The sequence below is a fragment of the Aethalodelphis obliquidens genome, unplaced genomic scaffold (genome assembly GCF_003676395.1).
Source record: "Aethalodelphis obliquidens isolate GAN/ISIS:26980383/991018 unplaced genomic scaffold, ASM367639v1 scaffold1, whole genome shotgun sequence".
In the NCBI taxonomy this organism is placed as follows: Eukaryota; Metazoa; Chordata; class Mammalia; order Artiodactyla; family Delphinidae; genus Aethalodelphis; species Aethalodelphis obliquidens.
In genome coordinates, this window is record NW_020837945.1 from 59792280 (window position 1) to 59817883 (window position 25604).

At 40.5% G+C, this 25604-nt stretch overlaps 1 protein-coding gene across 3 annotated transcripts in view; it reads right to left on the reverse strand.

Annotated features, from left to right (window-relative positions):
• Window positions 1-989: 989 nt before the first annotated feature.
• Window positions 990-25604, reverse strand: part of USF3 (upstream transcription factor family member 3) — a 43933-nt gene continuing 19318 nt past the window's right edge. The window contains exons 2-7 of one of the 3 annotated variants that reach the window (XM_027104955.1): window positions 24644-24768; window positions 23161-23225; window positions 21412-21440; window positions 19225-19307; window positions 11719-11815; window positions 990-9072 (exon numbers count right to left, since the gene is read on the reverse strand). In XM_027104955.1, coding sequence (XP_026960756.1) covers window positions 2642-9072; window positions 11719-11815; window positions 19225-19307; window positions 21412-21440; window positions 23161-23207 — 6687 coding nt within the window. In that variant the 5' untranslated portion in view covers window positions 23208-23225; window positions 24644-24768 and the 3' untranslated portion in view covers window positions 990-2641. Of the gene's footprint in view, window positions 9073-11718; window positions 11816-19224; window positions 19308-21411; window positions 21441-23160; window positions 23226-24643; window positions 25457-25604 lie in introns of those variants that run through there. The other 2 variants (XM_027104938.1, XM_027104947.1) reach the window with 2 other exon arrangements.

Genomic DNA, 25604 nt, shown 5'->3' on the forward strand with positions numbered 1-25604 from the left:
ATGATCTCTTACATACATACATGTCTGTAAGATAATTAGAGCTACATGTAAGCAGGAGCCAAATTATTTGCAGATGGTCATATCTTTCCTCCAATGGTCAAATAAGCCTTACTTAGGGGGTAGAGACTCTTTCGGGATCAAAGTGTTATATTCCTGGAATGAAAGCTCTGAGGAATGTAAATGCTACCTCTGAACAGAGCTGAGCAGAAAAATACAATCGAGGCAACAGAGAAATATCTGCAAGTACCAGGCTTGGGGCCTTTCCACTGAATGTTCAAATCGAGCTGCTTCTTAGCCTGTTACCTTAGTTCCAATTCTAACAGTCCCCAGTTCTTCAGAACTCAACAGCCACTGTGTGTGTGTTGGCGGGTACAGGAGGAGGAGGGGGAGACAGAGAGAGAAAGACAAGGTAAGAAAGAGAGAGGGAGGAAGGGAGGGAGGGAGAATGAATAGCTGAACACATTGAAACCAGTCCCTGCAATTAGCAGACTGGACCTTTCAAGAACAAAGAAAAACTTGAATGTTAAAGCTTAAAACTCAGTTAGTTTTTTTTTTTCTTTTTTTTTTTTTTTTGCGGTATGCGGGCCTCTCACTGTTGTGGCCTCTCCCGTTGTTGAGCACAGGCTCCAGACGCACAGGCTCAGCGGCCATGGCTCATGGGCCCAGCCGCTCCGCGGAACGTGGGATCCTCCCGGACCGCGGCACGAACCCGCGTCCCCTGCATCGGCAGGCGGACCCTCAACCACTGCGTCACCAGGGAAGCCCCAGTTAGTTTTTTTTTTAAATTATAAACCTCACATATTTTTTCTCAATTGACTACTGTGTTTATCTGCTGTCTTGTTTAAGTAACTAATTCACGATGCCCTCCTATTCCTCCCCGCGAGCGTTTTGAAGGGAGAAAATACATTTTTCTTATTTTTTTTGCCCCCAGGAGGCTGCTTCAGCTGGCAGCAGGAAGAGACGGGAAAATTTGGTGAGAACAGTTGAAGAGGCACAGATGACCCTTTTGCGGAGTCTTTAATAGAGGTATTCACTGGAGTTAACTGCTCTAACCAAGCCTTAGGAGGTTTTTTTAAGGAAAAAAAACACAAAATTCTGGTCCGTGGGTTCACTTTGCTAACAGAGTAGACAGAACAGTTTATATCTCCCACTCCATCCCATTTTTGGCAGACTATAACAACAATGAAAATTAATGGGCTTGAGAATGTGAGTACATATGTTTTCTTAATTTTTAATTAAATTTTCAAAATTCAATTCATGAATTTTGAATATATTTTTAAAATTCATTATTAACTTCAGCGGGGCTTTTAAAAAACGCTACATCAAGTTCTTCTACACTTCAGCAGGTCTCAGGTCCCAATTCCTCATTTTCAGATGGCAGGCCTATTTTTAAAGAGCCAGTTTATACTTTAAAATCTATGTCCGAGTACACACACGCTCACACACATGGACATATGCAAAGACAAGGTTTTGAAGCACCATTTCACATCTATCATCAGGAAAAATAATGAACAAATTCATCTTCTCATTGTAATTCTACTATGAAGGGTAATAATGCAATATACAATGCCATATTTTAAATATAAATATCAGTAATGAAAATACTGACAGAGCTTAAGACTCTGTTCAGAAATATTTTAAAAGTAAGGCTCAAATAACTGTGTAGATTCCAAACACGCTATTTACTGATCAGTCCCTAATGATTAAACAAATATAAAAGAACTTATTTCAAGATCAAATAAATAGAAGAGAATTCTACAACGAAACTCAATGGATCAAACAATCTTTAACTGAACACATGCAAAACTCCACAATACAACTGCTTTTATCCTTGTGGCCTGATGCAAAATGCAAGTACAAAATGGAGAACATCTATGTACTCTGCTTTTTAGCTTTCCACTTTTAAGGCTACTTGTTTAAGGAAGACCTTTGCTTTTACAGGATCTTGGCACATTAAAGGATAACATGGCTCCCTAATTTGGAGAACAAGACATGACATTCATATAACTTATGAATTGTTATAATTAAGAAAGAAGCCTCTACCTAAACCAAACCTTGGGAACACAGGTTGATTAAACAACTCATTTATTTGCTAACTGCTTGACTTGAATCATGGACATTCATTCTACATTAATTCAACACCTGCCATGGGTAAGAAACTGTTCTAGATGCTGACACTGGCCCGTACTTGGTTATGAGCCATTGTGTTACATCAAACTGTCTGTATTTTTGGAAAGCAACTCAATCAGCTCAACTATTTTACAAATTATCAACAATCAAGTTTAAAATCTAGGTTCCTTCCTACCACCCAGGACACACCAAGATGATCTCCCTCAACTTCCAGCCGATTAATATCTAGGGAATGTCTGATTACAGATCAAACTTGAAAATGTAAATCTGCTTGGAAAATTTAAAAAGTACACCATGCAGTTAAAACTGAAAGATAATTTGTTTTCGACGACCCAGTATTTGCCTCATCTCTGACACGGCTTCCCTACATTCAGAAGATAACTGACAATTGATTATACAAACACAAGGAGATACACTCACACACTCTCTCTCTTCCTGTGCACACGTGTAAATACACACACAAATACATTTGTAATCTCACCCATTACATTTATGTACAGTCAGTCAGTATTTAAACAGCTGAACTGCAATCATGACCTAAAATATGGCTTATGTTGTGGGCAGGTCTGTTTGAGGACTGCTTGGAAGAGTCCGAGGCAGAGGAGTTTGCTATCGTAAGCAAAGGTGACATTGCTGAGCCGTCAGGGAGAGCTGTAGCTATTTCTGGAAACAAAGATGTCATATTAAAATTGGATAAGTGAGAGTTGGTCATGTGCATTGGGGGCATGTCAGGGAGAAGAGGAAAACTTGGTTGAGCAAAACCAACAGGTCTGGGAGGAGATAAAATTGATCCAAATCGGTTATTCAAACTTCCACTGTTTACCTTCTCTGTGCTAGGATTCGAGAACATTTGATTAGAAAAATAGGGGATTGAAATATCATTGGACAGTGTAGGATGAGCAGGAGAGTACGGGGGATAGAAGGAGGGGAGAGTATTTTGGGGATCTACAGGGATGAGGGCTGGAGTTCGAGTGGCACTAGGCTGAGTAACCTGTGGAATGAAAGAAGTATTCGCATTTATTGGTGGATTCATGCCACCCTCAGGAATAAACGGAAAACCAAAATTTTGTGATAGTGTATGCTGGTCAGGCGCTGAATTATCATTAGGTACTTGTGGGCCATCGGGCATGAAACGAACAATACTTCCTCTCTTTTCTGTAGCGGGTTGTTGGCGTCCGAGAATCATACTGCCACTAGTAGACAGAGGAAGATGGGGAAGACTTGGATCAAAGACATTACTGTGTCTTTGGTTTCCAGAGCGATTCCTTTCAGGTTGACGAATTTTGGAACCACTGCTGTCCTGCAAGGGATGCCTTGATCGCTGGGGAACTGAAGAACTAGTTTGACGTACAGGAGGCCCTTGGTCAGCATTTCCGTGAGACACAGACGGATGCAGCAAACCTGGCCTTGCAACCCCATGCATGTTGGTTGTGACTGGAGGGTTCATGTGGCCCTTGGTCCCGTGACTGTCAGTAATCCTCATGGGATTGGACTTCTGTACAGAAACGTTGGGACTTGTGTTTCGACCTTGAATATCTCCTGAGGAAGAAGAACTCGAAAACGGAATATTCAAAGTGCTGTTCCTGGTGTTAATTGCACCCAGGGACATGTCACAACTCTCCCTATTCTGACTCTCACTCTCTCTTCTAATATGGACACTTTCATGAGTTGGGGGACAATTATATTCGATTGCAGAGGAGGGACCACACTGTGTATTCCTCTGATGCTCTGGCAGTGATCTCTGGCTCCCAATGACCTGATCACCCAGGTGAGGGGCAAGTAAACTCTGCATGAAACTTTGGTGACATGTATTTTCACTGTCCCTTGGTGGGACAGCATTTCCTGTTGGGATGCTCTGAACTGGTGGGTAAGGTAATCTCTTTTGGCGGTCAATTGGTGGTGGACCAGGGTTTTGACTAATTCGAAAGGCCTGGGACTGCATACTCCTCAAGGATGACACAGGGTTACCTATTTCATTATTTCTTGAAGACTGTACTTCAAAATTACTCTGGGGCTGCTGACTGGCTCCGCTTGGCTTAAATGTCTGACAGTCAGAAAGGCGGATATCTGAGGTAACAGTATGGTCCACACGACCCTGCATATTATGAATGGCCAAACTCTTATTTCTGGGAACATCAAGGTAGCTTCTCATTTCAAGCTGATCTGAAATTCTGGAACCCTGAATCGATATACCCATTCTCTGCTCTGAGTTGGAAGATGTCTTTCCAATGAGTGCCTCCGCAGAGTAACTTGAAACTCTATTTCTCTCTGGCCTGTGTGGAGTACAAGTCATGTCTGAAGGTCTCGTCACGATACTCGGTTGGGACACCATTTGCTGCTCTATGCCTCTTGATGTCAGAAGCCTCTGCATTGGATTATGCCCAGATACGTGTTCAGAAGAAAGCCCCGCACCTTGCTGCCGGCTCCCCACCTCCTGCTGGTGCATGATGTCTTGACTGAGATGGTTATGGTGACTGCGGCTTGTGGAAGGATTTTCACGGCTCTTCTCTGGCTGGGAGCTTCCAAAGTGTTGCTGCATCTGTTGCTGCATCTGCTGATGGTGGGGGTGTGGCTGACCGCTCTTGGGTCGGGATTGGTCAGTTCCATGGTGCTTGGGTTGTAGAGGAAGCTGAGAGGCCTGAGTGCCCTGGACAAGAGTCCTCTTTTTCTGCATCTGGACTTCCTGTTGCAGGGTTCTCTGTTGGTGGACGTGGGGCTGAGCGTGGACAGAGCTCTCCGCATGAGGTGCGTGATGCTGCAGCTGGTATAAGTGATGCCTCTCTCTTAACTGCCCCGCCTGCTGCTGCTGCTGCTTCAAGTAGAGATGGTTACTATGCAGGTGAGGCGCCCCCTGAGCTGGCACATGCTGCTGCAGGGCCTGCAGATGTTGGCTGGCCTGCGTTTGCTGCTGCTCAGCCACGGAAGGCTGCGAATTGCACTGAACCTCAGTTTGCCTCAACGCAGGGGCCACAAAGTTGTTACCAGGTGGGAATAACCGCGTAAGGCCGTCTCCATGTGCTGGGTTGCTAATAGGCACAACTGAGTTTGACGAGTTGGGAGGGATCTGACTAACCATCATTTGAGTTTGATCGGAAATGCTGTCTGGAGTTCGGCTCATCAGGGACAGACCTTCAAGCCGGAGGGGAGCCGGCTGACAATGCTTTTGACGTTTAGCTGAAGAGAGTAAAAGGTCATCTTGGACAGCACGCTTAGCAGAGTTTTTACGGCTTTCGTGACTTGGCTTTAAGAGTGGCTCTTGAATCTGTGGATTTGGTATGGTACCGGCCATAGTACTGAGCTGTTCTTGGGAGTATTCGGTCATCAGAGATGGGCCAGGAGGCTGACTGCCATAGGAGCTAGATGAAACCGTCAGATTAACCGTGGCAGGAACAGCTGTTGGCTCTGAAGTCTGGGCTAAACCAGCGCAGCTGACCAGAGGATGGCTGATGCTGCTCTGATGGATAAGATTGTTCACACTTAAACTGGTGATGCTTGGCGCCTGAGAAGTCGAAACCTGTAAAGAGGCATTTGATGTTTTCATCCCTATAGAACAACTTGGTTTTTCAAGGGGCCGACCCACAGTTGCTTCAATTGACTCCTGAGAATTAAATTCATTTGGTGTCGCTTCTGCCTGCCCTGGGCCATTCTCTTTAGATATCTGGGTTTTGAAAGGCTGGTCTCCCTCTAAAGAGGATGCTTCGGAAGGCTTTGAAGGAACTTCCCTTATATCAGCCTGGGCGCCAGCTCTTCCCTTCTCAAGGTTCTCCTGGTCAAAAATAGCTCTTGCTGCAAGAGCAACTATATCAGTTTGCTCTACAAAGGTACAGCTGTCACACGTATTAGTCGTTGCACTGCTGGTGACATCCTCTCTAGTTGTTTCAGGAAGCATGGATGCAACTGAGAAACTACGACTACTGCCAGAGCTGGTTGACATGGGGGAGTCAGCCTGCCTACTGGTGAGCAAAGAACCATTAATAACCTCCTGATCAGAGATGCAGGAATGATGCTGTCCTGGATCTCTGTCCTCACTGCTCATCAGTAATAGCTCCTGTTTGGGATGTAAATCAACACTTGAATGGACTATTTTAGAATTTTCTGAAGAAAAGTCAGGATGGTCCACCTGGACTGAAAGAGGTGATTTCTGAGGGTCTTTTTCTTTAGCAAGACCAGAGAGCAGTGCAGTTAAACCCTGCCCCTTTAAGAGACCTGTGGTGTGCACTGTAGCTGATGAACCTTGCTCAGCCCTGCAAGGTTCAGCAATGACTTCTACCTCAGAAACACAGTCAGTACTTGCAGTGCTCGTGGCAGACGACAAATCAGAAACCTGAGAAACCACAACGTGGGGATCGTTCGCAGACGAGATCAACAAGTTGGCTGCAGTGCAGGATTTGGCAGCAGCTGGCAATGCCAAACTAGCTGCTGGCTTATCCTGAGATGTCTCTCGTTGCAAAACGGGGAGAGAATCTTTGGATTTTGCTGGGGCCATTGTAAAATGTTCACTTGTTACGGATTCTTGGGAGGATGAGCTAGACTCTTCTGCTGACTTAGATTTGGGTATGGACTCAGGTATCACTGATTCAGAATTCAGAACATCCAAAGAATGTGAGCCAGAAACACTTACACTATTTACCTGGGACATAGTGACCGATGGTAACACACCGGGGAGGCTGTCCAGAAGTCCATCATTACACGATGGCTCTGTGGAGCCTTCGGTGCTGGGGCAGTCTAACTTACCCACGTCTCTGGCTGGATTCAGGGTGCAGGCTGACTTATTAGTGGCTACGTGTTTCTTGACACTCGGCTTCTTATTCAGCCTTTTGGGCTTCAGGTTAGGAAAACAAGCTACAGTGTTCATTGAGGGAGTGGTCACTAGATTATACGTACTGGGTAGTGTGGCTGAATTCTCCGTTGTCATGGGAGATGCTACAGCTGTTGTTAATGCAACACAGTTAGCTGGGGTGGTTTGACTATTTGCAGCAGTTTGAGGATTGGCAGGCTGGCTAACAGACAGTTGTACACAGCTTTGCCCAGCCATCTGCGATATGCTTTGATTGAGGCTGGCCAAAGCGCCAAATGTATTCAGGGCAACATTGGTATTTGGATCTTCGCTGGTGGTGGGTTGAATAATTTGCATAGGGGTTTGACTTGTAGTTCCTGATGAAGACATCACAGGCTGCAAAGCAAAGAGCTGTCCATTTAAAGAAATCGTTTGAGGCTGTTGTTGGTTTGACATGGTTACAGAAAAAGTCTGTGTTGAATTAGATGCTGATAAAGATGAAGGTCTTGGTAATATGTGGACAAGGTGCTTTCCTCCAAAACTCTGTGGGGCCGAAACATTTTGCACTGAATTGTTAGACCCTATGATAGCACTGGCTCCATTGACAGGGAGTCGAACAGAACCAGGAGGTGGAGCGGAGAGGAGTGGCAAAGGGTTCTGATTAGTTGCCTGTATGATTACTATCTGTTGACCTACTGTTTGGTTGGGAACCTCTGCCCTCATCATTGCTGGGCACGGGGTGGTGCTGGGGGGCTGAAGAATGATAACGTTTTGATTAGCAGGAGCTGCGTTAACAGCAGACCCAACTGGCTGAGCCATCTGAATCACTTGCATTGCTGAATTCAATGGAAGGATACTTTTTGGAGGCTGAGATTTAACTTGTGGCTGGGCAATCAGTGACTGCATAGGTAAAGATGGACAAGAAGGCAAGGTTACAACTACTTGCTCAACTGGCTGCCCATCTGCTGGAAAGGAATTATTCAAGTTGACGCCTGTAGCCACACATCTACTGTGGTTGGCCGTGGTGGGGCTAGTACCAGACTCATTTAATACCGGAGTCACAGCAGAAGATGGTGTCTGGCTTAAGGGCTGAATAGTGTTTCCCGCCAGTTGCAAAGTAGTCCACGTCGTCTGCGTGTTTCCAGCTGAGGAAATTCGGGTAAGGCTATTAATGTTTTTCAAATCTGAAGCACTAACAGCTGAAGAAGGCAAAGAACAAGAAAGAGTCCAACCACTGTCCACAGGGTTTGCAGAAAGGGTGCTCACAGGGGTGGTGGTCTCCTCTCCTCCAGGGGCAGACGGGGCCACCACCGCAGTAACACTTGTCAAGTCTGCACCCTTGCTAATGCTCGCTGGACAAGAATCACCTGCAGATCTTGGAGGCTGGGAGCAGACTGTCGTGGTAACGGAAACAACAGAGGTGGTTTGAAAGTCACCTCTGCACTCCTGTATGCCCAGGCAGGACTTGCTTCCTTGGTGTCCTTTAGTGGCAGTTGCTGAGCAGCTGGGGGAGATGCTTGTGGCACAAGGGACTGTTTTCTTCAATAATTTGGGGCTCTCTTGCCCATTCTTATTTTCAGAAGAATTTTGATCCTTTAGACATGTGTGCAATGAATGATGCTGGGGTGGTACAGGCCCGACAGGGACAGTCATCAGTGAGCCACTGCTGGCACCAAGCACACTCGACTCGCTTTCGGAGGTGGAAATCTCAAGAATATTTTGAGCAGAAATGGTAGCAGGAAGACAAAGAGGAACAGGCTGGTTGGCAGCCAATGCAGAAACCGTGGTCTGATGCCATGGCTTGTTTTCAGAAGGGTAAACTCCAGAAATAGACACAGGAGTCACAAGATTGCAAGTCCTCTGTACTGGTACCACATTGGCAGTTTGCTTCTGTAAATTATGCCCAACGTTAAAGGTTATCCCCTGAACAGCTGTTCCCTGGCTATTTCCACCAGGCTGACTCCCGCTGGAATAAACAATGATATTCTTTTGAACCTGGTCACTGGGAATAACAACAGAGACCTTTGAGTTTTTAAGATTTCCTTTCCAGTGGATTGTGGGGTCATCATATAAACATATGTCATTTGCTTTCAGTAATTCAATATATCGGCCATTTTCTTTTTGAATTTCTTCCAGTTGCTTACGTAGCTTTTTAATTTCTTCAGCTACAATATCAAAAACAAAAATGAAAAAATTACCTCTAAGTGTCAATATTTATAATAATTTAAGAAACAGCTGTATACTAAACTACTGAATACTAATTTTAGCATTCTAAATACCTCAATTGAGAATCTTCAGCTCTTTTCTAATATAAGTTCTTTCTTCTTTTTAGAATGGTGTCTCAAATCTCTATCCTAATCCTTTGAAAAGTATGTATCTTTAAAGGTCAACAATTCAAAGGTCAGAAATTACTCATAATGTAGAAATCTCAAAATTCCAAAATTCAAAATAGGGCAGCAAGGAAAGACATACTGATGTCATGGTAACATGCTAGGAAAATAACACTGAATATCAATATAATAGCATTTAAATGTTGCAATAACTAACATTACTTTATGGTGGTAACAGAGAGTTTTTTTTTTTTTTTCTTTTTTTTGGCCCCTCTGCACGACTTTCAGGATCTCAGTTCCCCAACAAGGGACTTAACCTGGGACCACGGCAGCGAAAGCCCAGAATCCTAACCACTAGGCCACCAGGGAACTCCCGACAGTCTCTTTTATAAATGGCTTTAAACTGGTTTCTATCTTACCCTTTGAAACGACAGAGACCAAGCAGAACATGTAAGAAGTAAGATGGGAGAGTGCTGAAGCAAGGACCACTTTTTCCTTGGTAGGGCCAATGTGTGTATGCTGGTGAGTAATGAAGATGTCCGTGATGCCCTACACTGTTTTAAAGGAGACAGCCTCAACCACGGATACTAAGGGTCAGCCTTGGCTGTTGGTAAGTATGCTCTGTGACCCTGTACATCCCCACCTGCCGTGCCATAGTAGGTATTCTCCCCCATTCCCTCCGCCAAAGGCAGCCGATCCTCAAGGCCAGTACCTTATGAGGTAGCCTGAAGTAACAAGCTCTGTTCCAACAAGGAGGAGCTGAGACTATCAGATTGTTTTTCTCAGCTATTTAAAGAAAGAGCCACAGAAGAAAGATGCCAATGTGCTATGGACATTAGAAATTAAAGGACAATTATCATGGACCAAATAATAAAGAAGATGGTTCTCACTTATTGTGCACTTACTCTATGCCTGGCGCTTTTCATTCACTGTCTCATTTAACGATAATAATAATAACAACAACAACAACAGGTAACACTTATCAAGCATTTACTCTTGTGCTGCGCTTTAAGTGCTTTACCTGTGTTATCTCTTTTAATCCTCATAACAACCACGAGATGGGACAAACACCTTTGTCATCATCACTTTTAGCTGTAAGAAACAGGTTCAGAGTAGCTATATAATTTGCCTAAAGTCGACTAGATAGATGCTATGATTATCCTCATTTTAAGACAGGGAAACTGACACTTGGAGAGGTTAAGTAACTGGCCAAAGGTACTGAGTGAGCAAAGGAAGTCAAGGCTCAAACCCAGGTGGGCCTGACTCCCAAGAGCACTGCTGTGGCCACTGTGCAAGACTGTCATGTGGACAGTGAGTATGCGGAGGAAGCTGCTGGGAAAAGAAGAGAGAGCAGATACAAAACAGAACCAAAGAAAGGATCATGACCGCGATGACAACACGGTAGGACTTAAGGGGCCTCGGGTGCTGCCCCAACCCCTGGCCTGGCTGTTCAGCTCTTCCTGAACCGCCTGCAACTTGTATTTCTTCAAGTTTCCCTTTTCCCTAGGGTAACTCGATTGCCTCAGATGCTGGACTGTGAAACCAGAGGAGTCCTCATTAGAAAAGTCTATACATCACTCTAGCCTTACTATCCCTTTTGTGGGTGCCTCAAAATGGTTACCAAATATTGATTATGTATCTAATTGCCTGACAGCATCATAAAACAGGACCTGGACCATAAAAGACAGCTGACTGAGGGGAGGGGTAAGTTGTCAGCTAACTGAAAGTAAACAAGAATTCAGACTGCCGACCTTCTGGATGTGCTTTCCAGCACTTCTTACAATAAACACAGCCCAGCATTGCTCCCACATCAGCAAATTCTGAGGTTTGTCTCCTTTTAAGGTGACCTACTGAGTTGTCACAGGAGATTCTCATTTTTCTTTTTAGCTGTTACAAGGAAACCTTCTCTCCAATGCAAATGGGAAAAGAGAACTCATCTGATAGCATAAAAAAGTCACCTCTAAAAATCAAATGTTATTAAATGACCAGGCAGTCTCACGCACACATTATATGCAGTATGAACAATTATGAACTGAATGTTTTGGCCTTCAGAGTTAACTCCTAGTTAAGTCCTGGCACAGGCGTATCTTTATCTGTTTTAAGTTACACTGAGCAGGACTCCCGCTGCATCCTCTTATGGGATTCCCCTAGCTGGAAGATCCACCTGGAAGGAAGGAAATCCAGTATTATTTGCATCATGATCCAGTATTATTTGCATCATGAGTTTAGCAAACACGAAGTACAAGAAGAGTAAAAAATCAAAATTGTGTATGCCTACAAGGTTAGAGTTGCTCAAAGAAGGGGGAAAAGAGGTCAACTAGGTTGAATTTATTTGCAACACTATTCTCACAGGCCCACCCAATGCATGATCTTAATGAACTGGGGCAAAAAAGCCTTCTGTATCCTAATATAAGTTGCACTGTGACACAAAGGCCTGAACATTGAAAAAACAACAGAAAGTAAGAATCTTAAAATCTTTACCTTGTTCATTGTTTCCTCCATTAAGCAGGAGTTCATCGTTTTGCCTTTTCAGTTCTGTTATATACTTAAAGGCTTGGTCCAGGATCATATTCTTGCTCTGCCAAAGAAAATCAACCATTTAAAAGTTTCACTGAAGGGTAAGAACTTGCCACAATAAAGTTAAAGCTTTGGTTTTATCACATATATGTGATACGTATCTTTTCAAAATTTAAAACTGCCACCATATTCAAAACTTCTACTGTTCCTCTTTCATTTAGTAAGTATTTATTGAGGCTCTGTTCTAGGCACTGGGGATATAATAAACTAAAGGGACAAAGTTCCTGACCTTGAGGAATATTATTTATTTATGAGGAACTATTATAAATTAATATCTATTTATATTTATAAATAAAATTAGGTGGTGATAAATATTATGAAGAAAAAGCAAGTAGGGTACTTCACTCACTGTTAATCTAGTCACCTCCCTTGCCCGGTCTAGGTTTGAGTTTAGATGCATCTTTCTCTAGGAACTCTTCCCTGGGCCTCTCTGTTCTAGAACTCTATATTTCCTTGGCTAGATGGTAGGTATTATTCCCCTCTTACTATGATATTTACTGTGTGCTTTATTATTCCAGATCACAGAAGAGCATAATGGATGGGAGCGCAGATTCCCCCACTTAGCATTTCTGTAACTGGGGAAAGTTACTTAGTCTTTCTAAACCTCAGTTTTTCATTTGTAAAATGGGGATAATAAAAGTACGTACCTTGAAGGGTGTGGTAAGGATTAAAGTCTTTAATATAGAGAGAGCATGTAACACTCTGAGAACACAGTTAGTGGGGTATGGAAAGTGCTTAATAATTGCTAGCTTCTTGTAGCTACTGTTTGTCAGGTCCTACGTTAAGTACGTCAAATGCATTATTTCTTGGACTCATTAGAAGAACTATATTGTTTTTCCTTATTTGTTCAGCTTTATTGAGGTATAATTGACAAATAAAATTGTAACATATTAAAAAAATAATAGTAAAGTAGGGTAAGGAGGGGGCCAGAGAGATGGCAGAGGTTACTCTGTACTGTGGACTGAATGTGTGTGTCCCCCTACAATTCATGTTGAAGCCCTAATCCCTGATGTGATGGTATTTGAAGGTGGGGCCTTTGGGAGGTAATTAGGTCATGAGGATAGATCCCTCATGGATGAGATCACTGCCCTTAGAAGAAAAGACATGAGAGAGGTGATCATTCTCTCTGTCATGTGAGGACACAACCAAGAAGAAAGCCCACATCAGGAACCGAACCCGGTGACACCTTGATCTTGGACTTCCAGCCTCCAGAACTGTGAGAAATACATTGTTGTTATTTAAGCCACCCAGGCTATGGTAATTTTCTTATAGCAACCCAAACTGACCAAGACATTCTGCTACAATCTATTTAATATAGGGAGGCTGGGGAAGGTCTCTCTGTAAGGTGATATTTAAGGAAAAATCTGAAGGGAGTACAAGAAATTATGCCCTGTGGATATGTGGAGGAAGAAGGCTCAGGTATCAGGATCAGCAAGGACAAAGGTCCTCAGGCGGGGCTGAGTTTGGCATGTTGGAGGAATAGTAAGGAAGTGAGTGAGACTAGAGTCAAGTATATTGGGAACAGTAAGAGGAGAGAAGCCAGAGAGAGTCTTCAAGACCATGGAAAGATTTTAGATTTTAATGTTATTCTTTACTCTGTCAACCACAACTACAAACTGTTGAGATAACAATGTCACTTGATTGAGTTTTGGTGTCATGCTCCCAATATATTCCATTCCTAAGTTTTCTCAAAATGATCGTATTTTAGGTCAAAGTTCCTGTATTCTTTACTTAAATTTTTAAAATTGAAAATATAATATATGCATATGGCAAAAAAAATGTAAATAATATGAAGAGATATATAATGAAAAGTACATTCCTTTTGACTTTAGCCCTCCAAACCCCTTTCCGGAGTCAACAACTGTAAGTTACTTATGTATCGTTCCAGAAATATTCTATGCCAATACATATATATATATATAAAAATCTTTTTTTAAAAACCCAGATAGAAGGATACTATAAACAGTATGTTACATGGATGCAACTAGAGATTATCATACTAACTGAAGTAAGTAAAAAAGAGAAAGACAAATACCATATGATATCACTTATATGTGGAATCTAAAATACAGCACAAATGAACCTATCCATGAAACAGAAAGAGACTCACAGACATAGAGATCAGACTTGTGGTTGCCAAGGGGGAGGCGGGGAGGGAGAGAGATGGACTGGGAGTTTGGGGTTGGTAGATGCAAACTATTACATTTAGAATGGATAAACAATAAGGTCCTACTGTACAGCACAGGGAATTATATTCAGTCTCCTGGGATAAACCATAATGGAAAAGAATATTAAAAAAAAGAATGTATATATGTGTATAACTGAGTCACTTTGCTATACAGCAGAGATTGTCACAACACTGTAAGTCAACTGTACTTCAAAAAAAAATTTAAGTATGTTACATTATTTTGTTTTAATTTTCAAAAATATATTTTGGGGACTTCCCTGGTGGTGCATGGTTAAGAATCCGCCTGCCAATGCAGGGAAACAGGTTCGATCCCTGGTCGGGGAAGATCCTACGTGCCGTGGAGCAACTAAGCCCGTGCTCCACAACTACTGAGCCTGCGCTCTAGAGTCCACGTGCCACAACTACTGAAGCCCGCATGCCTAGAGCCCGTGCTCCACAACAAGAGAAGCCACCGCAGTGAGAAGCCCGCGCACCACAACAAGGAGTAACCACCGTTTGCTGCAACTAGAGGAAGCCCATGTGCAGCAACAAAGACCCAGTGCAGCCAAAAATAAAATGAATTAATTAATTAAAAAAATATATTTATATATCTTGGATGGTATGGTCATTTTATGGATCTTTGAATCCTTGAGCATGGTATATCTTTCCATCTGTTTGTGTTGTCTTTAATTTCCTTCATCAGTGTCTTAAAATTTTCCAAATATAGGTCTTTTACCTCCTTAGTTAGATTTATTCCTAGGTATTTGATTCTTTTTGATATGACTAAAAATGGGATTGTTTTCTTAATTTCTTTTTCAGATAGTTTGCTGTTAGTGTATAGAAATGTAACAGATTTCTGTATATTAATTTGTATCCTGCAACTTTACTAAATTCATTAATGAGTTCTAGTAGTTTCCTGGTGGCATCATTAGGATTTTCTATGAAGAGTACCATGTGTTCTGCAAACAGTGACAGTTTTACTTCTTCCTTTCCAATTTGGATTCTTTCTATTTGCTTTTCTTATCTGATTTCTGTGGCTAGCACTTCCAGTACTATGATGAGTAAAAGTGGCAAGAGTGGGCATTCTTGTCTTCTTAGAGGAAATACTTTCAGCTTCTTACCATTGAATATGATGGTAGCTGCGGGCTGTCATATATGGCTTTATTATGCTGAGGTATGTTTTCTCTAAACCCACTTTGTTGAGAGTTTTGATCTTACGTGGATGTTGAATTTTGTCAAAAGCTTTTTCTGCATCTGTTGAGATGATTATATGATTTTTATTCTTCAATTTGCTAATATGGTGTAACACATTGATTGCTCTGCAGACAGTGAACCATCCTTGCATCCCAGGGATAAATCCTTCTTGATCATTGTTTATGAACCTTTTAATGTACTGTGGAATTCAACTTGCTAACATTTTGTTGAGGATCTTTGCATCTATGTTCATCAGTGATACTGGCCTGTAATTTTTGTGCTCATGGATTGGAAGGACTAATATTGTTAAAATGAGCATACTACCCAAGGTAATCTACAGATTCAATGCAATCCCTATCAAAATACCAATGGCTTTTTTCACAGAACTAGAACAAATAATTTTAGTATTTGTATGGAAACACAAAAGACCCCAAATAACCAGAACAATCTTGAAAAAGAAGAACAAAGCTGGAGGTATCATGCATGATTTCAAATTATACTACAAAGCTACAGTAATCAAAACAGTATGGTACTGGGACTTCCCTGGTGGTCCAGTGGTTAAGACTCCATGCTTCCAATGCAGGGGATGTGGGTTCAATCCCTGGTCGGGGAACTAAGATCCCACATGCCGTGCGGCATGGCAAAAACAAACAAACAAACAAACAGTATGGTACTATCATAAAAACAGACACATAGAGCAATGAAATAGAATAGACAGCCCAGAAATAAACCTATGCACTTATGGCCAATTAACCTATGACAAAGGAGGCAAGGATACTTTGGGAAAAAAGACAATCTCTTTATTAGGTGGTGCTGGGAAAACTGGACAGCTACAAGTAAGAGAATGAAATTAAAACATTTTCTCAGACCATATACAAAAATAAACTCAAAATGGATTAAAGACCTAAATGTAAGACTGAAAACCATAAAACTCCTAGAAGAAAATATAGGCAGAACGCTCTGACATAAATTGTAGCAATATTTTTTTGGATCTGTCTCCTCAGGCAAGGGAAACAATAGCAAAAATAAACGAAAGGGACTACATCAAACAAAAGCTAAGACAGTGTCCTTTCATAAAGCAAAAGTTGAGACAAAGGTAGAACCTGATAATGCCCACCTACTGCACAGTGAATGAAACTATCAACAAAACAAAAAGGCTGCCTACTGAATGGGAGAAGATATTTGCAAATGATATATCCAATAAGGAGTTAATATCCAAATATACAAAGAACTCATACAACTAAATATCAAAAACCAAACAACCCAATTAAAAAATGGGCAGAGGATCTGAATAGACATTTTTCCAAAGAGGAAATGCAGATGGCCAACAGGCACATAAAAAGATGCTCAACATCAGTATCATGAGGGAAATGCAAATCAAAACTACAATGAGATATCACCTCCCACCTTTCAGAATGTCTGTTATCAAAAAGACAACAGGGACTTCCCTGGTAGTCCACTGGGTAAAACTCCGTGCTCCCAGTGCAGGGGTCTGGGTTCGATCCCTGGTTGGGGAACTAGATCCCGCATGCATGCCACAACTAAGAGTATGCATGCCACAACTAAAGATCACGCATGCCACAACGAAGATCCCATGTGCCGCAACTAAGACCTGGAGCAACCAAATAAATAAATAAATAATTTTAAAAAACAGAAAAAACAAACAAACAGAACCCAAAAACAACAAATAAGAAGTGTTGGCGAGGATGTGAAGAAAAGGGAACCTGCATGTCCTGTTGGTGAAAATGTAAATTGGTGCAGTCACTATGGAAAACAGTATGGAGACTCCTCAAAAAATTAAACATAGAATGACCATACAATCAAGCAATTCCACTCCTGGATATTTATCCAAAGAAAACAAAAACACTAATTCCTAAAGATATATGCATCCCTATGTTCATTGCAGCATTATTTACAATAGCCAAGATATGGACACAACCTAAGTCCTCATCAATAGATGAATGGATAAATAAGATGTGACATGTGTGTGCATATATCTATATCTACGCTATACTTTCTAAAGGCTGTATTTATTTTGTTTACCAGTCTATTACTGATAAATACTTAAGCTATGAAAGAAGAATTTCGTTTTTTTTATTCTTCAGCTTTTAAAAATGTTACAGTGAATGTTCAAGCTCTACCCAGTATTTATACTATTAACTATCTCCAGTACTTTATCTGATAGCTCTCTTCATGTAGGAGTCAGTGATTTAGGGCTTTGGTTCAGCAAGTTACAATTTTGGGTCCCTTAGGCTGGGTCCCATCAGAAATCCAGTATAACCCAGGAAACACCGTACTTTAGAGAAAGAAACTAAGATAGTGTCCTTTCTTAAAGCAAATGTCGAGACAAAGGCAGAACCTGATAATGCCCACCTACTGCTTCTCTACTGCAGATGGGGGTGGGGACATGCGGCAATAGTTAAGAAAATCTAAATCTATTCAGCTTCTGGAGACCAAATACTGACTTCCATTGCACATTCTAGGGCACCAAGAAAGAGAAATGATTATGGTTTCCTTTCAGATAAACTTGTAGGAATAAAAGCCAAGGGGAGGAACGTTTTATTGGGCAAACACCAGTGCTTAGTGAGCAGCTACTATACATTGATATGTGGAGAAAGAAAAACAATCAGAAGACATAGTACAGTACCTGCCCTTAAGTTTGCCTGTGTGTTAAGGAAACAGAAAGTACCTTTTTAAAAAGACTAAAAAAGCACATTTATGCAAGACTAGGTATCATCTTGTAGGGGAGAATGAAAAGAAACTGAATTGTAAGACCTTGCTGAGGGAGACAGTGTTGTGAAGTGAACACATTGATCTGGCCCTCCCCACCAAAAGCCTGGGATGGTTTGGGACTGGGAAGCTCCAGCTACCCCAGAAGGTGGGGTGAGGCATGGGTTAAAACTGAGGGGACTGATAGAAAGATTCTTCTTTTGCAGTAATAAGAACTACACACACTCACACACACACACACACACACACACACACACACACATCCTATGCAGCTGGATGACTTCCCCTCTTCCCCAACCACAGGAGACAAGTTTATTTTCTGTGAAATTTGAACCAGAAGATTTCAGCCTCAAGGATACTTACTTGGCACAGAAGTGGACAAGATGAGGCTCCTAAATGAAAACAGGGAGGTAAAGTAAAATCCTGCCTTCTAGAGCATGAGACTCTCCAGCACCCCTTCCCCAGCCCAGCTCCCAGAAAAATGGCAATGAGCCTTATAGTTCTTTTCCCACCATTCCCACTCCTAGGTAGGGTGCTGAAGGATCCTTCTCCGGAAAATAAAAATTAATAGCTAACCCCCAAAGAAGAAATCTACAAATACTGATATTGTTTAGTTCAGCAACAATAACAAAAACATCAGCTCACTAGCCAATCACCGGACAGTTAGGACCACCAAACCACAAGCCTGTTCAATCAGCTTTTTAATGCCTCGTTCTCAAATATGAAAAAGACAGCTAAGTATCATTAAACATTTAAGGAATGTCTCCAAAAAGAAAGACAAAACATCAAAACAGAGGAGGGAAAAGGAAATCAGAAGAAACAAAGACAATATAGAAAACAGAAGAAACATTTAAAAAAACCAAAACCCTATATAATATTCTCAAAGCTGAGATGATATTATATCCATAAAAAAACATGTATGAAAAGGAACAAAGAGAATAAGAAAAAGAAGACTTGGAAATTAAAAATATAAGAGCTGAAATTAAAAACAGAGGAGTTGAAAGAAACCAACTAATTGAGATTGAAAAGGAAGGGTAGAGGGTTCCAGAAGTAAAGGTTCAAAGGAAAAATTGGGAACATGGAAATTATGTGGCAATTTGACCATATAGAAACTGTAGTAAGAGACTGTTGGAGGTGTGGAAAGAATTAAAGATAGGCAGGTATATAGAAAATTGAGCAAATGAAAAACAATGAGGCAATTATTAACTCTAAAAAACCATTAATGGCAGGGAACAAAAAATAATCATTCTGAGCACAGAAACAACTTAGGGAATTATCTGATCACAAGCAATTGGTGAAAGTATGAGAGGATTTCTCACCTGTTTCAGCGCAGGGGAGCATGGGATCAGCTCTCCTATTCTGTTTATCCCAGCATTGATTTTCTTCTTTCTATGCCTCTCCACTAGATAGAGGAAAAATTCATTTATCAAACCTTACAATACTACTGCCAAAGTGTCTCATTCTCCCTGGGTAAAGAAATTTTAGGTAAAGAAATACCTAAGAAAGTCTTATCAAATAGTATCTACTGAATACAAATAACTACAATAAGATTTCTAAGAATGTCATATTCTAGGTTTAGTGTTATGGAAATCAATATAAGCCATACCATTCATTAGGATTTAAAATAATGGAATCTATAATAATTAAATTCAAATTATAAACACAATGTGCTAATACTACATTACTCTTAGGCATTATTATATTTCAAGTAATTATTAGAGATTCTAATGATAACTAAATTACAAGAACCCACTAGCTATGTTACTAGAAAGCTGCTTCTTTATAGCAAATCGGCAAATTAGACCTTTCTAGACAGATTAAAGAACTTTAACACACCTTTTAGGCTGACTAGAAGGCATTTTTGGAATAGAAACGGCTATTAGTTGTGACTTAAAATAGACAAGAAAAGGCATTGGTTTATTTTTTTCTATGGGGTCTGTGCTGTTCACTTTGGCCCATCTAAGAAACTGAACAACTGACAACTTCTCAATTAACTGAGCAATGTTCCAGGCTTCCGTGCTACAACTTTAAAAGTTGTATGAAAGGGGCAAGAAGATACAAGCGATGATCTAAATAGTTTTTCTATAAGACACTGTAAATAGAAAAATCAGTCTACTTTCTGTCAGTTTTCTAAAACCTTCCTTTTTACAAAGGACTTCAGCGCTTCTAAGAGGATGATCTTTCAGATATAGCATAAGTAGGTCTTGTTTTTCAAAATATATACTTTTTGCTTCATAATCTAGCAGTAAGAACATCCTTTCAATGACATCCATTTACTCTCTCTTAATAAATTACTATCAGGACATATTTATGGTCCTATGTGACATTTGATTCTAATAAAAAGATTTAGTTCATATGGCCAAAAAAATTAGATTTATTGATGTGGCCAAAAAAAAAAAAAACCCACAAAGCAATAAACTATAGCTCACCTTTCTTCTGAATTCTCTAACAATAGTATTTGCTGTTATCTAAGAGCATATTTTTTAATGTGTGTAGATAAAACAACAAGAACAACAACATTAAGACTCTATCCACAGTGATAAAAGGGAATTCAAAGGTAGTAAACTCCCATTCTGGGGAACAGCTATGTCCTACCAGTGTTCAACACAACTTTCCATAGATAAAGTTTTCCCCAGGGTCCTTTCCTTCGGGAAGGGAAGAGATTATTTATAGAGTAATAGAAATTGAGTCTAAAATGTATATTTTTAGATCTGACTGTAGTCCCTGATGGAAAATAAAATGTTAAAAATGTACCAAATTGTCAATGTATGCACAATTACTTCTATCAATGTTTACCTGGCTGTGGCCTCTAATTTTGACGTTTGAGATAAAAATCAAATATTTTTTTCTACATTTCTTCTTATAATTGAGAACTCCACAGCTTAATTTAAGACTGTTCACATTTCAAGTACCTTTAAGATTTACAGCTGCTCCCCATTTCTTCCCTACTCCTGTAGGCAGCTAGCCCACTCTAGAATTTCTACAGAGGTACATACTCTTCACTCTTTTCAGAAGGAGTATATCTGAATTCCTCAGTGGGTGAAATCACTTAAAACACTAGCTCCAGGGGTATATTAATCCTTAAATTATTTAATAGACTGTGAATCAGAAAATGATAAGCCATCTTCATGAGACTTAGGGAGTATTTTGTCAACTAAAAACAATATAGAACAAATTATTTTGTATTAAATAAGTAAGATACAAGGGTGTATTGTACAACACAGGGAATACAGTCAATATTTTATAATAACTATAAATGGAATATAACCTTTAAAAGTTTGAATCACTATGTCATACACCTGTAATTTATATAACATTGCACAAGTATACTTCAATATAAAAAATGCAAAAAAAAAAAAAATAACCCAAACAATAAAGGAACACTTTCCTAAAATGTAATGAATAATGATTCTGTGCTTATAACATAAAAACACAATCAACTGCAGTATAATTTCATTTTGAATGCAAAAAGTGCTAACAAATAAAACTTAAATTGCTGTTTCTACCTGCATTGTGTGTCTCCCGATTTTTCTTTCTGAAACAAAAAGTACAGATAAAAGGAACATGAAAATAATAGGAAAATATTTTACATTATATTTTGAGAACCATAAAAATTAATTTTATGAATTTGTATTTGTTGTATCAATGAGAAACCATTTGAAGGAAAATTTTCTTAATAATATATTATGGTATAAAAACCTAACTGCAGATACATCAATATAAAGTTAGAATTCAAAATTTTCTCAAAGTAACTACAATTCTCCATTTTTCCATACCCAGAAGTCATTGGTTGGGAAGTAAGGCAATCATTGACAATCTTACCTATTTGAAAAATGTACTTAAGGGGCTAGTCAGCTCTCTAAGTGATGTGCCAAGTACAGCTGCCCCTTGAACAACATGGGTTTGAACTACACGGATCCACTTATACTTGTATTTTCTTCAATAGTAAATACTACAGTACCACAGGATCCACAGTTGGTTGAATCCATGGATATGGAGAACTGTGAACAGGAAGTCTGGCTATACTCCTAGCTACACGCTGTTCAAGCGTCAACTGTTGGTGATTTCTTTTTTTTTATAAATTTATTTTATTTTATTTTATTTATTTTTGTCTGCATTCGCTCTTCATTGCTGCACGCAGGCTTTTTCTAGTTGCGGTGAGCGGGGGCTACTCTTTGTTGCAGTGCATGGGCTTCTCATTGCAGTGGCTTCTCTTGTTGCGGAGCACGGGCTCTAGGCGCGCGGGCTTCAGTAGTTGTGGCTCGCGGGCTCAGCAGTTGTGGCTCACAGGCTCTAGAGCGCAGGCTCAGTAGTTGTGGCGCACGGGCTTAGTTGCTCTGGAGCATATGGGATCTTCCCAGACCAGGGCTTGAACCCATGTCCCCTGCATTGGCAGGTGGATTCTTAACCACTGCACCACCAGGAAAGTCCCTGTAGGTGATTTCTGATGTTTGCTCTGGCACCTGGCCAGGGGTAGGGATGAGTATGTACAGAAAACAAGCAATGGTACAGAAGAAACTTGTAATCCCCAGGGAGGGAAGTGTGGTAGTCACTAGCACTCACGCACTAACAACTGGCATCTGAGCCATCTTTTGCATTTATGTACCTTAGGTTATCCAAACTCTTACATTTTCTTAAAAGCTAATCTACTAAAAACACCAATTTTCCCTTTTATGTACAATTACTCAATACATAAGAATTCTTTAATAGCTATTTGGTAAGGAAAGAAAATAATGATTTTAATATTTAATAATGGAAGCGTTGGCCATGCAATTCTAAGCAGAAACATTGCCCAAAATGCTAGAAATTTTGAAGGAGGTATTATACAAAGAACCAGAACTAATACTGTACTAATGTGCGTATTGGCATTAATGGTTTGTAATGTCACAAAATGTCTGTTGAAACAGACTGCAGCCTAAGTGAACTTAGTATCCACCACAAAGACTAATATTGAGGGCAAGTAAAAATTTCAGGAGAAACTAAACATTTAGCATAGATTAGGTATTATACTATTTTAACTACTGATAGTCATTTTATTTCTTACACTGCTAGTAGAATTTAAAGGACAGGTAAATTTTAATTATGTACCCCTTTCAGTAAATCTATTTATATTTATCCACACCTATTTTTGAAGAGTAATGGTTTTCTAGGCATCCAAATGAAAGTTCCCTAAAGGACTAACTATTTAGCAAAGTGGGGACTAATTCTGCCTCTTATCTGCCAAACTATATTATTTTTGGATTGTGTCTTCATACCTGTGCTGCTTTTTTGTAGGAGTCTCATTCTCTGTCATTTCTGGCATGGTTACGGTGATAGGAACCTACAAGGCATGGAAAGACATGTCAGAAAGTCTAAAGGCATTCTAGTATCTTGGAGAAACTGATTAATAGCAATTTGGTTTGAATACCAAGACGCTAAGAAATAAAAGTGACATCATGAAAAAGCACTGCATTAGGTGTTGTAGATAAGTACAAGAAGATAGGACAAAAAATATTATAACCAGCAGGTGGAGAACATGGTGAATGTCAAATGTAAGGTATAGCCAGAAAGTGCTTGAGAAGATTGGAGGAGAGAAAGGTCATTTTAGGTTTGGAAATCAAGAAAAGCCTAAAGGGGGTGTAGATTTGAGCAAGACCTGGAAAGACAGGTAAAACACACTTGTTGGGAGAGTATGTTCTTTGTTCATGATACTGTTTGTTCATGACACAAAATTTAAAACAATGGTCCTCCTCTCTGAATGCAGAAAAAACAAAAGTGACAAGTACACAAATAAATCATATTCCATACATGGAAGCAAGCATTCATTCATTTATTCATTCACTCATTTGCCAGGCTTCTTTCATTTCAAACTGCTAGAAGTCTTAAACATTACCACTTGAGAATCGTTAAAAATCTGAGTTTGAAAATTCTATTTATATTTAAAATACCATGATACTAAAGAATATATGTATAATATGGAAATATACACCTATGCCAAAAAAGCCTGAAAGCAAATACATTAAAATATTAATCACAGTTATATAAGGCCAGGAATATTATAGGTGACTTCTTTCTCTTTTCTGATTTTTCAGAATTTTGTAATGACAACTTTAATGCTTTTAAATCCCAGGGATTGACAACTTTTCAAAAGAGGTCTGTCAAGTTGGGATACCTGTTCTGATACACTGGAGGAGGCTGCAAGAGCAGTTCCCTATTTTCTCTTTGAGAGAAAAAGAAGGCAGCAAGTAAGGAACCAAAGTCAGCGTGAGTTTAAAATCTGGTTCTGCCATTTCCTAGCTGTGAGGTCCTGGGCAAGTTATGTAACGTCTTGGAACCTCAGATGCTTCATCTCGAAAGTGGATCATAATCACAGTATCTAGATTATTGGGCTGTTTCAAGAAAGGAATGATGAAATAATGCAGGGAGAGGACAACAGCATGGTGCCTAGCTGGAGTAAGAATTTAATCAACATTGGCTATGGATATTAATGAGGTATTTCAGGTTAAGGCTTTAGCTCTAGAAAGGAGGGGGAAGGGTCCTGGGAAAGAATGAAGTAGATGCAGACAAGGTGCTGACAGAAAAGTACTAACTGAAGCAGCCTGAGGAGAAATGTGTGCTCTAGACCCATTTCCAGCAGCTTATTCCAACCTTCTCCCTAACATTTATGAAGGTCCAGATCAGCCTAAAAAACAAGTTCACATTAGATAACCACAGACTGACAATGCGGGACACGTGAGTAAATAAATCAATCCCTGTCACCTTTCTCACCCAAGGGCTTGCAGAATTTCTTCACTTTTGATTCCTGGCTTCCAACGCCTCCCGTTTCTGATCCAAATCTATCATCTTCTGCCAGAAGATGGTCTATAAGTTATGTTTTCTTCTTACTACACAAGAGAAAAATCAGTGAATGTTTATAGGTTTCCATTAGCAGCATGGAAAACAAGGACTAGCAACCTAGAGCAGGCAGGCAGATTTTCTGTGGCATACAGAATGATCCTGAATTCTCCCCACCTCTCAAAAGTTAATGAACCTGGTTGCTTTCAAAAGTCACTTCCCCGTGGGTTATGAGTGCTCCACCCTGCACAAAGATGGTAGCACAGCAACCATTGGACAGTCTCCAGGAGGTGATTCTCCCCTTTCTAATGCATGCTCAGTGTTCCTTGCCCTCTGCTGTCCTCAATTCTAAAATTATCTTTCCTTCAATCTCCTACTTCCCCATTCTCTCTTGTGCGAATGACTGAAAACTTACTCAAGGACCTACCACTAAGGCACCAGGAAGACAGCCCTCAGATCTGCACATTGTCTGTGCTCTTAAAAAATGCAAATATGGGGAGGGGAATTCCCTGGTGATCCAGTGGTTAGGACTCAGCACTTTCACTGCCAGGGCCTGGGTTCAGTCCCTGGCCAGGGAACGAAGAGCCCACAAGCCTTGCACCATGGCCAAAAAAAAAAAAAGCAGACATATGGGGGCTTCATCCCAGACAAATGAGAAGTGCTAGGTAGGGCCCAGGAATCTGTATTTTCAACAAGGTCTCTGGGTGATTTTTTTCTTTTTCTTTTCTTCTTTTTTTTTTTTTTTGGGACCCGGGGCCGGCCCCCCGGGCCCGGCCCCCCCCCCCCCTTGGGGGATTTTCCCGGACCCGGGCACGTACCCGTGTCCCCTGCCTCGGCAGGCAGACCCTCAAACCCCTGCCCCCCCGGGGAAGCCCTTCTTTTTTTT